This window comes from Sciurus carolinensis, chromosome 6, assembly GCF_902686445.1.
Source record: "Sciurus carolinensis chromosome 6, mSciCar1.2, whole genome shotgun sequence".
Classification (NCBI taxonomy): domain Eukaryota; kingdom Metazoa; phylum Chordata; class Mammalia; order Rodentia; family Sciuridae; genus Sciurus; species Sciurus carolinensis.
In genome coordinates, this window is record NC_062218.1 from 12,602,503 (window position 1) to 12,615,459 (window position 12,957).

General features: G+C 44.1%; 1 protein-coding gene across 2 annotated transcripts in view; it reads left to right on the forward strand.

Moving 5' to 3' along the window:
- The first annotated feature begins 3,156 nt into the window (after positions 1-3,156).
- The window catches only part of Otulin (OTU deubiquitinase with linear linkage specificity), a 29,781-nt gene continuing 19,980 nt past the window's right edge, over positions 3,157-12,957 (forward strand). Inside the window, exons 1-2 of one of the 2 annotated variants that reach the window (XM_047555663.1) lie at positions 3,157-3,419; positions 10,613-10,689. In XM_047555663.1, coding sequence (XP_047411619.1) covers positions 3,268-3,419; positions 10,613-10,689 — 229 coding nt within the window. In that variant the 5' untranslated portion in view covers positions 3,157-3,267. Of the gene's footprint in view, positions 3,420-6,566; positions 6,647-10,612; positions 10,690-12,957 lie in introns of those variants that run through there. The other variant, XM_047555664.1, reaches the window with a different exon arrangement.

Genomic DNA, 12,957 nt, shown 5'->3' on the forward strand with positions numbered 1-12,957 from the left:
AGAAAAAGGCACATAAGCACAGTCCCACTTTCATCAGATCACATCATGATTTATCAGTGGCGTCAGACCACTTGGTAGCCTTGTGCCTGTAGTTAAGCATCCAATCTCTACCAGGGTCCGATAGCAAACCAAAAGCAGAGCGGTATGCCACAGAGGGTGGCGGGACTTTGCCCCAAAGTCCAAAGGGTACTGTGATTCACCTGTTGGTGCACGGCAAAGACTTAAGAGCCATTTTAAGCACCACCGGATCTGCTGGATTATATGACCCAAGTGGCAGAGCAGCCTGCGCACTCGTTGAGACCTGTTGTGGAGTCTTCTCTCTCCCTCTTTTCTTTCTTTCTTTTTTCCAGTTGTAGGAGGGACCAGATGCAACAACTTAGCCTTCACCTCTGAAGTGATAGGTTGGCATGTCCCATACTGGACGCCTAAGAATTTCACTGAGACAGAAGTTTCATGAAGTTCTGAAGATTTCCCACACTTTGACCTGAAATCTATAATACCAGTAAGTCCAGAGTGGTTGCTACTTCCTGCTCACCAGGACTAATTGATGTAACAGACTAATATGAAGTTCCTTCTAAGGGGAAGGCGAATGAGACTGCTATGGACTAAATTAGGGATGGAGAGTTGATTCGTATCTATGGTAGGGGAGTGAGGTTTGTTGCATTCTTGCCAGTTGAAAGATCATTCCTTCTGATAGTTTTTTTTTTTTTTTTTCAATAGGTATGGAGGTAAAAAAGCACTTAGGAGATCAACAGATGCATACCCAGTACCAGATGTACTGATTTGTTCAAGCAATAAAATCATGTTTTCAGAACAGTAGTGTATCTGGAGCAATGAGATTGGAATAGGAGACTCCAATATTGTCATCTGTGTACTGTATATACCAAATAGACAAGCTGAAGAGGGGTGTGGTAGGCATCATCGCCTCTTCAACTTTCGTCTTTGACAATCCCTCCAAAAATGTGGTATTGCTTTTGGTTTACTTATCACCTGATAAGAATTTAGAGTGCCTATTTCTTTTCTAGGGACACAATGATCTATTAGCCAATGCCATAGGTCTCTATGAGTAAGATGATGCTGTTTTGGCTCTGCTGGCCCTTAGAGTAAACATGCCTAATTACTTCTTGGCAATTAAGTGTCACTTCTTGGTTGCTGCCACCCTGGGACCCCATTATCCCCTCTGCATTTAGGAATCCCAGTTTGATGGGATTTGATTAAGATATCACTACAGAGAAGACTAATCTTAGGTATTTTCCAAGGATTCTGGAGCTCCCCTAACAAATATCTTTCTTAAAATCGGGAATGTTTCACCCTCTTGACCCTCCTGGGATGAGTGAGCAGATCCTACATAATAACCACACACATCCCGCCCTCTCTAAGCCTTTGGATACTTTCCTCCAGTCTCCCTAGGCAGTTCTGGCACTTCCACTTCATGTAGCGCAGGCACTTCTAGATGGATGGAGGGCAGGTGATTATTCAGATCCTTTTCACAGTGGGCCCAGGGGACTCCAAGTCCATCCCTTGGTTATTTTACCAGTTTGACACACATAATAGGAAAAGACACACTCAGCATGTAAACACACTGTTAACACTTTTTCTAACTCTTTGAGATGAAACCTCAAACCCAGAATATCTGTTGGAGGAGTCACATAAAAAAACTTGGCCTGATACAATTTTATTACCTTTCCACCTGGAGCCTTGTATGTTTCCTAGCGTTGCCACAAAAAACAGTACAACAAACTGGGTGGCTGACACAACAGAAATTTATTCTTTCACATTTTGAGCCTCGAAGTCCAAAATCAGATGTTGGGGGCACCAAACTTCTCCAGAAGGATCTCGGGAATAACCCTCCCTTGCCTTTTAGCTTTTGGTGGTTCCCTGCATGCCTTGGCTTATAGCTACATCACTCAGAGAACTGCTTTCTTCTCCACGTGGCCTATCACATTGTCCTTATCACTAGTCATTAGATTTAGGGCGCATTTTAATCCAGTATGACCTTAACTACATCAGCAAAGCCCCTATTTCCGAGGAAAGTCACACTGTGAGGTTCCAGATAGCCACGAATGGGTGGGGGTCATTATTCAACCCACTACAATCCCACACCCTTAAAATCTATATGTGCAGCATATTTTTATATGTTCTGAATTTTTTAGCATGCAAATTTGTCACTTTTTCAAGTAAAGGAGAAACACCACTCAGAGTTCTCTGCCCCCAATGCAAATATCCTTTCTATACGATTTTATCCTCTGTGTGCAACATCTCCCTAAGGTTGTCTCCCAGTCTTGCCCTTCTCCGATCTTTCGACTGTGAAGGGCTCCTTCAAATCTCAATGAGGATCAGCTCCTTAATCAACCTAACAAGGCCTTCCACGCTGTCTTCGGCGTCCTTCTTTCAGTGTCCTAGTTCAGTAAGCTCCCGGCGGCCACGGCTCCGCCCCGGCGCCCCCGCAGGAGTCGGCTGCCCCGCCTCGCCATCCCTCCTCACTCCGGGGTCGCGCTCCCGGCGGTTCCCGCAGGGCGGCGGTTTCTCCACCTCCCTTCCACGGACGAACCGCTCGTCCCATTTCACTTCGCCTCCGAGGTCTGCCCTGCGCCCTTACTCTTCTTACAGGAAGATGCCCGTAGGAAAGACCACCACTCGAGGACGCGCTACCGCGCTTGCTCACCCGGGTCCAGAAGCGCCAGTTTCCCCGCCCGCACGGCTCAGGCGCAAGCCGGGCGGCTCCGGCGGCGGGGCAGCGCCGTTCCTCGCGGGAGGCCGGGGCGAGCCGCTGCACCTGCGCCCGCCTCCGCCCTGCCTCACAGCGGCGGAGGGCGACGCCCAAGACCCGCCTGCTTCTTCACCCACCACTGATCCCACCACGGGGCGATCCTCTCCCGCCCTCCGGCACCCAGGGCCCGCAGCCACCGGCGAACTCAGCGCCGCCAGCAGCTTGAGGGACGGGACATGCGCAGGGCACCGGCCCGGCCGCCAGTTTCTTCCCCGCGGCGGGTGAACCCGCGCATGCGCACGCGCACGCGCCGCTTCCCCAGGACGCCCCGCCTCCGGCCGCGCCCCCTGGCTGCGGGTCAGAGGCCGCGGGGCGGGCCGCCGTGACGCGCGCGGAAGCGTTCCGCGGACCTCGGAAGACGCCGCCAGTGGAGCGCCGGTAGCGGCGGCGGCGGCGGCGGCGGCCACTGAGGGGCGCCCGGACAGCTGGGGCTCGGTTCGCTCCGAGCGGCTGAACCGCCTGGGCACCGCTCGTCCTCCGCCGCTGCGGACGGCCGCATGAGTCGAGGGACCATGCCCCAGCCCGGAGCGTGGTCGGGCGCGAGCTGCGGCGAGACGCCGGCGCGGGAGGCCGGGGCCGCGGCGCGGGAGGGCGGGAAGGCGGCGGCCGGCGGGCAGCCCCGGCCCGCGATGCGGTGCCCGGCCGAGCCGTGAGTGCGCGGGGTGGGGGCCGGGCGGCGGCGGGCCGGGTGCCCCGCGGAGGGCTGGTCTGGGCTCCGTGGCGTCCTCACCGAGGAATGCGGAGACTTTTCGGCGGGTCCGAGCACGGCCGTGTTTCCCGAGGGCCTTTCTCTTGTCACGACCCTGGGCAGCGTCGCCTCCCCACGCCCGACCGCGACGCCTGCCCCTCTCTGAAGTTGAGGAAGCTCCGGGAACTTGGGGAACAAACCCAAGGAGCGTCTTACTGCCAATTCCTCGTAGCTCTTTCCTCCAGCCTGGCGCGGGGAGGAAGTACGGTCGCCCCGTCCCAGCCTCAGGGCAGCAGGGCGCGACGCGTTTGCTCCCGGGAGGCGAGTCGCCGCTGGTCCCACTGTTGGCCGGACTTGGGACGCAGTCTGACCCGTGTCACTTTACCCTGTAACGGCCTGACTAGTTGTCCCGTCCTTTACTTTGAGACAACGCTAGTCAGTGCTGGTCGGAGCAATTCCGTTGCGAACTGTGAGAAAAATGGCAGGACTCGTAGGGGTATGAACTGGAGTTGCACTTTCTACACTTCAGAGAAATAGGCCCATTAGCCCAGGGACTTCTGTAATTGACGAAAGCACAGACGACCAATTTGACAGATATTTTAATTGGCAGGGAAATTAAATTGCACACGTTTATATGTGCCTTTAGAGCTCCTGCCTTAATCGCTATAAGGGTTTCTTTGGAAGCCTGCTATGTATATATTATACGATATACACTTGCATAGTGTTTTACAGTGAACTTTGACAATCTCTTTTAATTGAGTACCCAAGTGTGGTGGTAATTATTCATTTAATGGGTTAATGGTCAGTGGGAAAGATTTAGAGCAGGAGGTCTCAAACTCCAGAGGTAGGCCAGTAACTTAAAAGTTGGTACAATTGGCCAGGTGTTATCTTGGGGACCTGGATAACTTATGTCTGTTTTGGGGGCAGTATCCCCTAGGCTCCAGCCTAGGGTTGGATCTTCTGTATCTAAAGAATACACTGACTTTTTCGTGAAATATTCTCATTATTAAATGGTGGCACTTTCTGATTTTTCCCTTTAAATTTCAAACCACTGTAGAGGCCCATGTTATGATTTGATGTGGTCTGTAACTACTAGTATTCTGTTTGCGTTAGAGACCTACATCAGACCCTGCAGAGGACTAACTAGGGGGTCTCTTTCATCTTTGCCTCTCCCCTTCCTAAGTGCTGCTGTTGCAGCAGCTGCTACCACCAGGCTAGCATCACCCTGCTTTCACTTTCCTGCTGCCTTGCCTCTCAGGTGCTGTACCTCAGTCTTGACCTGAGCAATGTTACAGTCCCTTAGAGATGCAGAAACTTGAAACCAGGCCCATGTTCCCAAAAGTGCTCCTAGTTATTTGGCAGGTTTTCTGATGGATGTGATTAGAGTCAGCACTGTGGAAATGGGCCACGGTGGGAAGGAGCTCTTTCTTGAGGAAAAGGTTATAGCACAGGTGTCTCTTTCATTTCTCAGTAGACTTGAAGCTGAAAGGAATCTAAAAAAAACCCCTAGCATGGTTTGTCATTTTACACATTAAGATGCAGTTACAGACACCTTGGGCCAGCTTGACGGTAGGTTTCAGGGTCATGGATCCCTGATGCTTTGGCCCTCTTCCTGGTTTCCTCAGCAAAACCAGGCTGAGGGACATGATTACAATGAAAGCAAGCTTTAGCCCCCATTTTCCCCAGAATAGATGTTCTGGATTGTGTTATTAGCATCTTAATTTCTTTTTCTCCTTGCTTTTTGTTGCCTTTTATTATCTCATTTCCCTTTAATTATTATCAAATGGGAGAAACAGGGAAGTGAGTATAATTTTTCAGATGTCAACTTTTGAATGTCTTAAGTTTTGGATTTTCTATACTATTTGATCTTTCTAAATCAGCAGTATATATAGACATGCATGTAAATTCCTACTTGATTAATAGTTGCATTGTAAACTTAGTGTAGAGCCTTTTAAAAATCCTTTTGGTCATCAGAACCAAGCCCTTTCTTTCCACCCAGGTGAATCAAAGTATTTGCATCTGGGAACTATGAAATATAATGAACCTGCAAATGTTTTGAGATATTCCATGGAGTCATTTTTAGCATGTTTAGTGGAAAGTAGTTATGAATACAATTCATGGCCCACTGTCTGCAGCTGATTTATATATTTAGGATATGACTCTGAAGGTTGTGAGGGATAGCTCATCTCCTAGCAGCATAGGTTACTCTACCAAAAAGCTCACCCACATTTCACAAAGGAGAGAGGGGGGCATGTAAACTACATGAACAGGCAGCATTCTAAATCTCATTGCAATTGTTCTTTTTCTTTCTTTTTTCCTTTTTGAAAATTGACTCATTTGAGAACTGTGGTTGCTTGGCATCTCCTGGACAAGCCCAAGAATGACTCAGAGGGTACCCTTAGGGTTCCATTTGAATAAGTCTTCAAATGATCTATCAGACCATTAACAGACTTTCTGGAAGTCCCTGCTGCTCCCATTAGCTAGGTCTCCATGTTCTATCTCCTGCTTATCCTAGCACCAACATTTGACTCTGTGTCTGCCTCTTACTTTTAGCCACACTGTGGTTCTTGAGGACATAGTTGATGTCCAGGCCAGAAATGTTCAGGGAATTGAGAAGACAGACTACTCCATGTCACCTCTTATGTTCCCTTAGGGTGGGACAGGGTTCTTACACATGTGGAATTCATGGACTGACTGTGTTGGGAGGGCATACCGTCTGTGAAGCCCTATGAAATCAAAGGCAAAATTTGTGAATGTCTCAGGCCCGAGGTTTCAATGAAAACTAGATTCTTAAAGAGGCTGTGAGCCCTGCTTCCCCACGTCCCCCAAGCATTAAACCATTGTTCTTGTGTGATATGTTTTCTTCTACCCTGTGAGCTCCTAGGGTGTGGGGGGGATGAGGTGAGTATGGTGGGGTAACAGTTATCCCCTCTCATTCCCTTCTCCACCTGATGAAGAGCCTACTTTAGGGATCAGATCTAGGATGTCTCTAAGAATCAAACCTCACTGTTGAGGGTGGCTCTGTTGTCCCCGCATACCTCTGGAAGTCATTTGGGTCAGCATGAGCCATTCATGGGACATCCACTTACAGAAGCAGGGTGGAATTTTGGCCTGGGTGCTGATACTTGCCTGCATTTGATGTGATGATCACCCCTCTCTGCAACCACTAAGTGGTGGAAAAAATTGGTGTAAGTGGTCTTTGCTTTTCCTGTGCTTGTGTGGGAAGGCGTTTCATATTGGTTGTCTGTATTTCACTACTTGGCCCTTTAGTCTAGGACAGGCCAAGTTAAAACATGAACTGCAGGACTGAAATTCATAGGGCTGAATAAAACCAAACTCAATTCTTTTAGACAACCAAGACATCTCGGTTCAAAGGTTCATAATGTTGAATGATTTGGATGCTGTCTCATTAACTGTGTAGACTTTAGTGTTGATTGTTTTCATGTTACATGTTTACTTGAATCAAATTGAAAAATTGGCTTCACAGAAATGTCTTTGCTTTACTGAGCTCTGCTTTTAACTTACAGGTTTTATTGGAAATAGTATAATTTTGTCTTTATAATAGTATTATAAAAATAAGCCTTCAGAAGATTGTATGGAGGTCTTTGAATAGCAAGAGCTGTTGTAAATTAGTATGCATTGTCATGTAGCTTACTCACTTTGGTATATTGCCTTAATATTAAAAATAAAATATTTTATCTCTAGCTTACTAGAAAATTGGTTTAAGTTCTGTTTAATAGAACTTGAAAATACATTAATGTCAAGGTGTTAAACTAAGAATGTTCTAACTAGGAATTATTAGCATTTTGGTTTCATGATTTGCAAGCCAGGAAATTGGGTCATCCAAGACTTTTATTTACCTTTACCAGTTTTCCAACATATTTTCTAAAAGAAAACTTTTTGTTGTGGTGATCATCTAAGTCTTTGGGCTTCATTGGCCCCTTTTCTGCCATGGTGGATTCCTCCCCATCCCCACCCCAACACTTATGCAAAAAAATCTGCCAGATTTTTGAAACTTCAGCATTGATAATTTTTTCTTATTTTGTAGTGTCCCTTTCCTTTTCATTGCTTCAGTATCTTTCCTTCCTATAACACAAATTCAAACCAACCCTTTATTTCAGATTCCCAGCTTTAAATGTAATTTCATTTTGTCATTACTTTCAGCTTTAATATTTTGTTATTTAAAGCAAAAGTTTGAATTAAGTATTTTTAAAATTTATTTTTATCTTCCTTCCATTCTTGTTGTTCTTATATTAAATGGACAAATATTTCATTCTGGCTGTTAAATGCCTTCCTTTCTGACTGTTGATTGAATTTCATTACTTAAATTGAAAACTTATCCTTTCTCACTGGGTGTGGTAGGGCACACCTGTAATCCCAATGGCTTGGGAGGCCGAGGCAGGAGGATCATGAGTTCAAGACCAACCTCAGTGACTTAGAGACAACCTTTCTCAAAACATGAAAAGGGCTGGGCATATGGGCTAGTGGTTAGACACCCCTGGGTTCAATCTCTGGTACCAAAACAACAACCACAAAAAATGTTATTCTTCCTTCAAGGAGGTAAATCTTTGGGATAATTTTTAAAGACCTTATTACAATTTCCATATGTCCTTGGTGACTAAGGAAGCTAGCAAATATTACTACCCAGGATCTGAGTGAAATCCAGTGTGGCTAAAGTAATTTGCATATACTCTGGGCCTTTTATTCATCAGTTTCTGATTTGCTTCTTTTGAATACTGTGTCCTGAGTCAGTGCTTTTTATTTCCCAAAATCTCCCTTTCTGTTCTGTGTTCTTTTTGCATTTAGTTATCCTGTTCTGTTTATTTTTGTTTTCTTCCTGTTGGCCTTTTAGGAATTTGTATTTGTTGGATATACAGTAAGGTGTTTATTTAGAAAACCTCCTCTGGGCCCTGATGTTGTGATTGCATTTTCTATTTTGTAGATTAAAAAGGAGGGGACCAAAGTAGGACCAGATGTGCATGCAGAATAGCCACAGAACTTGTTTGAAGTCTGTTAGAACTAAGACCTGGAAAAGGAACCGTGTTGATTTTATAGATCTCTAGTCTTTCATTTTGAAGATGAGAAAACTAGGGCAAGATTGGGGAAGTGCCTTGCCCTAAGACATACTTCTGATAGTGATATTTAGAAAGTGATTCACTTAAATGATTGCTTTAGAGGATCTGTTTCTTGTTGACTAAACTGGCAAAGAGGCGGAAAGATGTTGTTAAATCTGCAAGAAAAGAATGAACACATTTGGTCACATTTTATTTTACATCTTTGTGAATCTGTTAGCTTTTAACTCTGGCCCAGGCTCCAGGGGTGATGTTACATTTTTTGCTTGAAATCCCGATGGAGTCAGAAAGCCAGGAAAGTACCTTTCCCTCACAACATTAAATAACACTCACATATACACATTTATTTGGAGAGGAAAAAATGGAATAAAAATAATCATTGGGCAAATTGCTTATCAGTATTCTGCACCAGTGCATGTATGAGAATTAAGTATTATTTTACATGCTTTTACTTTTTACAACAGTCCTTTGAAGTGAATAATCTTACTGTCATTTTTTTTGTGGGTGGTTAACTTCGACACTGATAGTTATAGTTACCCTAGTAACCACTGTACATATAACTGGAGTGAAGGGTGGTTAAACTTGTGACAGTCTAATTCCTGGGTCCTCACTCCATCCACTGCTCTCTGCAGAAGGCATGTCCATATGGCTTGCGTGGACTAGAGGCAGGTCAGGAGTATGGACTGTTCAAGAAGAGAACCCCTGAAGTAGATCACAGGTTTAAAAGTGTAGGGTAGTGTTGGTCAAGTGTTTGGAGTGAAGGGAGCATAGTGCCTAGTGGCATAATGGAGTCCAGGCTAGAATAGATGGAGGATGAGGTGCAGATTTTGACTTGAGTCCTGTGAGTGTGTGAGAACCATTGGAATGATTTCAGCAGAGGCATGTTAGACTCCTACCTGAGTCCTGCTCTCCTAGCACCTCATCTGTCTCTCTCTGACCCTCTTTTCCCCTCAGCTATACTAGGAAGTGTACTAGGCAGTGGGAGCATCTTAGTCATTCTCTTTTATTTTTAAGCCTGATAATGCTTCCTTCATGCCTTTCATTGTGCCTGGAGTGCCCCCTGCCACTGTGGGGATGGCATGCAGTGAAGTACAAGAAGTTGGGGGTCTTAGTGTTCCTTATGTGGGTGTCAGCCAGTCTCCTTGTTTTTAGCTTAGTGTGTTTCCCATACCCTCAGAAGGACTTGGGGCTTCCAGTTTCTGAGGTTTTCTGGGTTCTGTCTGTTTACTAGCTTGCCTTCCATAGGTGCCCCTCCACTAACCTTGGGCTTCCCTGCCAGAGTCATTTACCAGTCTGCTTTCCAACAGTTTGGGCTTTCACATGTCTTCTGCTTTCAGGAAAGATGGAATTGGTGTTGTCATTTTGGGGTGAATCTTGAGGGAGAGAGGGGTTCATGTTCTTCATTTTTGTTTAGTACCTAGTGGAATTAATACTTGGTAATTTTTTTATTTTGCTAAAGAGACTGGAGACACTTCAGGAAGCTATTATGTGAGTAAGAAGCCCATAGTAGTGATAGCAGTTAAAGCATGTGGAACACTACAGAACATAGGTGGTTGGTTGAATGTGGAAGTTAGGGAGCAGGATGAGCCTCAAGGGGGATTTTTAGCTTGCGGACTTGTAATCGATGTTCTCCTGTCCTTAGTTTTAGAATAACTATTATATTTGTGACTTGTTGCAAAGGTTGGTAATTTGCCCTCATTCCTATATAAATGCTTATATTAGCACTCTTCCCAGCCTTAGAACTTGAGAGAATCATTTTGGAAGCTTAACTGAGAAGAGACATGTTCAGATGCCTAGACATACAGCTGAGGCATTAATAGACATTAATTGAAATGGCCTTAGGGCCATGTTATCAGTTAGTGATGTATATTATAAGAAATTCTGAAGCGGAAGATAGCGGTGAGATAGAAACATGAGCATCTAAGATACAGAACCCATATTTTATCAGATTGCTATCACATAATGTGAAAAAAGTTAAGCTTTTAGTGTCCTATGCATTTTGTAAGCAGTTGTATATTGTGATGCAACAGAAAACGTCAGTGCAACAAGTGTTTGAAAATGTCTACTTTGGTGTGATTTCAGCGAGGAGGACATGTACCGTGCTGCAGATGAAATAGAAAAGGAGAAAGAATTGCTTATACATGAAAGAGGGCCATCAGGTATGTTTGGAATTGTTTTGTTTATAGAGTTCTTACTGTTTATACTAGAACATGCAGTTAAATTGGTATATCCATTTTCATAAAATCTGGACATACACTTCGTAGGAAATATTCTTGCGAGTCTGGTCTTATGTGTGTTATTCATTTTGCTGAGGTTTGTTTAGGGAAGACTGTTTCTGAAGTTTCAAAATTTGAGTGCAAGTATTCTCTCTTCTTCCTTTACATTCATGTCATTTTTTTGTTCCTGTAGAGGATTGTTTTAATCTCCTGACACTCTTTTTTATTTCATTACATTCTTAGGAGAGTTGAAACTAGCTGTGCACATCTTTGCATGCAGATGGCCATGTGAATCCGAATGAAAAAAAATGGTTGCTGGATAAATAGTGCCAGTTCTTGTTGTTTTGTGATTTCACATCATCCATGCTTCTTCTTTGTTAGGACTACTCTTTTTACCTTCACTAGGGCCTTTTCCAAGAGAGAGGTGCTCCTCCTGACCTCTTCCAGTGGTCCATGGAGACTTGGCCAGCAGGGATATAAGTCAGGTACATCCTTTGCTGGCAGGCCTTATACAGAAGCCAAGTGGGGATATTCCATAGGTAATCACGTGGCATTTTCTTTCTCATTACCTGTGTAACTTAGGTATTCTGCTGGTTTGTTTTGAGAACTGGCTTCTGCTTATTTTATGGTTAACAAAGCATTATTGTAATTAGGAACAAATGATACATAGTAGGGTTTTTTCCCTATTTTTAAATCGTTGCATTATAATTATACATAAAGGTGGAATTTGTTGTTACATTATTTGTACTTGCACACAGTATAACAATATAATTTGGTCATATGGTTCCCTAGTATCTCTTTTTTCCATCTTCCTCCTTCTCCCTGGTTCCTTTCCCTACTGTACTGGTTTCCCTTCTATTTTCATGAGATACCCCACACACACCTTTTTCCCATTTATTTCTCTCTAGCTTCCAAATATGAGAGAAAACAATATGGACTCTTGACTTTCTGAGTTTGGCTTAGTTCACTTAACGTAATGCTCTCAAGTTTGTGTTTTCCTGCAAATAATATAATTTCATTTTTCTTTATGACTGAGTAAAACTCCACTGTGTATATATACCACATTTTCTTTAGCTGTTCATCCATTGGTGGACACCTTGGCTTGTTCCATAATTTGCCTATTGTGAATTGTGCTTCTTTAAACATGAGTATGCATGTATTAACTGTAGTATGCCGACTTCCAGTTTTTTAAGATAAATACCAAGGGGTAGTACAGCTGAATCATATGGTGGTTTCATGGTTCCAGTCCTAGTCTTTTGAGGAACCTCTATACTGATTTCCATAGTGGTTGTACTAATTTATAAACCCACCAACAGTATGAAACTCTTCCTTTTTCCTTACATCCTCTCCATCAGCACTTATTGCTTGTATTCTTTGTGTGTGTGTGTTGTGATGTTGGGGATTGAAACCAGGGATGTTCTACCTCTGAGCTATATCTCCCCCTTTTTAAAAATTGTATATTTGAGACAGGGTTTTGCTAAGTTGCTGTGGCTCACCTCTAATTTTCATCCTCCTGCCTCATCCTCCTAGTCACTAGGATTGTGCCTATTTGTTATTTGTGTTCTTGATGATTGCAATTCTTTTTTTTTTATTTTTTAATATCTATGTTTTAGTTGTTAATGGACCTTTATTTTATTTACTTCTGTGTGGTGCTGAGAATCGAACCCAGTGCCTCACACATGCTAGGCAAGCGCTCCACCACTGAGCCACAATCCCAGCTCTTGATGACTGCAGTTCTTTCTGGAAAGAGATGATATGTCAGTGTACTTTTTTGGGAGTGCTGGAGGGGTGCATACCGGGGATTGAACTTAGGGGCACTTGACCACTGAGCCACATCCCCAGCCCTATTTTGTATTTTATTTAGAGACAGGATCTCACTGATTTGCTTAGTGCCTCGCTTTTGCTGAGACTGGCTTTGAATTTGTGATCCTCCTGCCACAGCCTCCTGAGCTGCTGGGATTACAGGTGTGTGCCACCATGCTTGGTGTCGGTGTACTTTTGATTTGCATTTTCCTAATGTTAAAGATGTTGAACATTTTTTTCATACATTTGTTGACTGTGCTTCTTCTTTTGATAAGTATCTAGTTAGTTCATTTGCCCACTTACTGATTGAATTATTTGCTTTTATGATGCTTTTTGATTTCTTCATGTATTCTGGATATAATCTTCAGTCAGAAAAATAGGTAGCAAAGATTTTCTCCCTTTCTATAG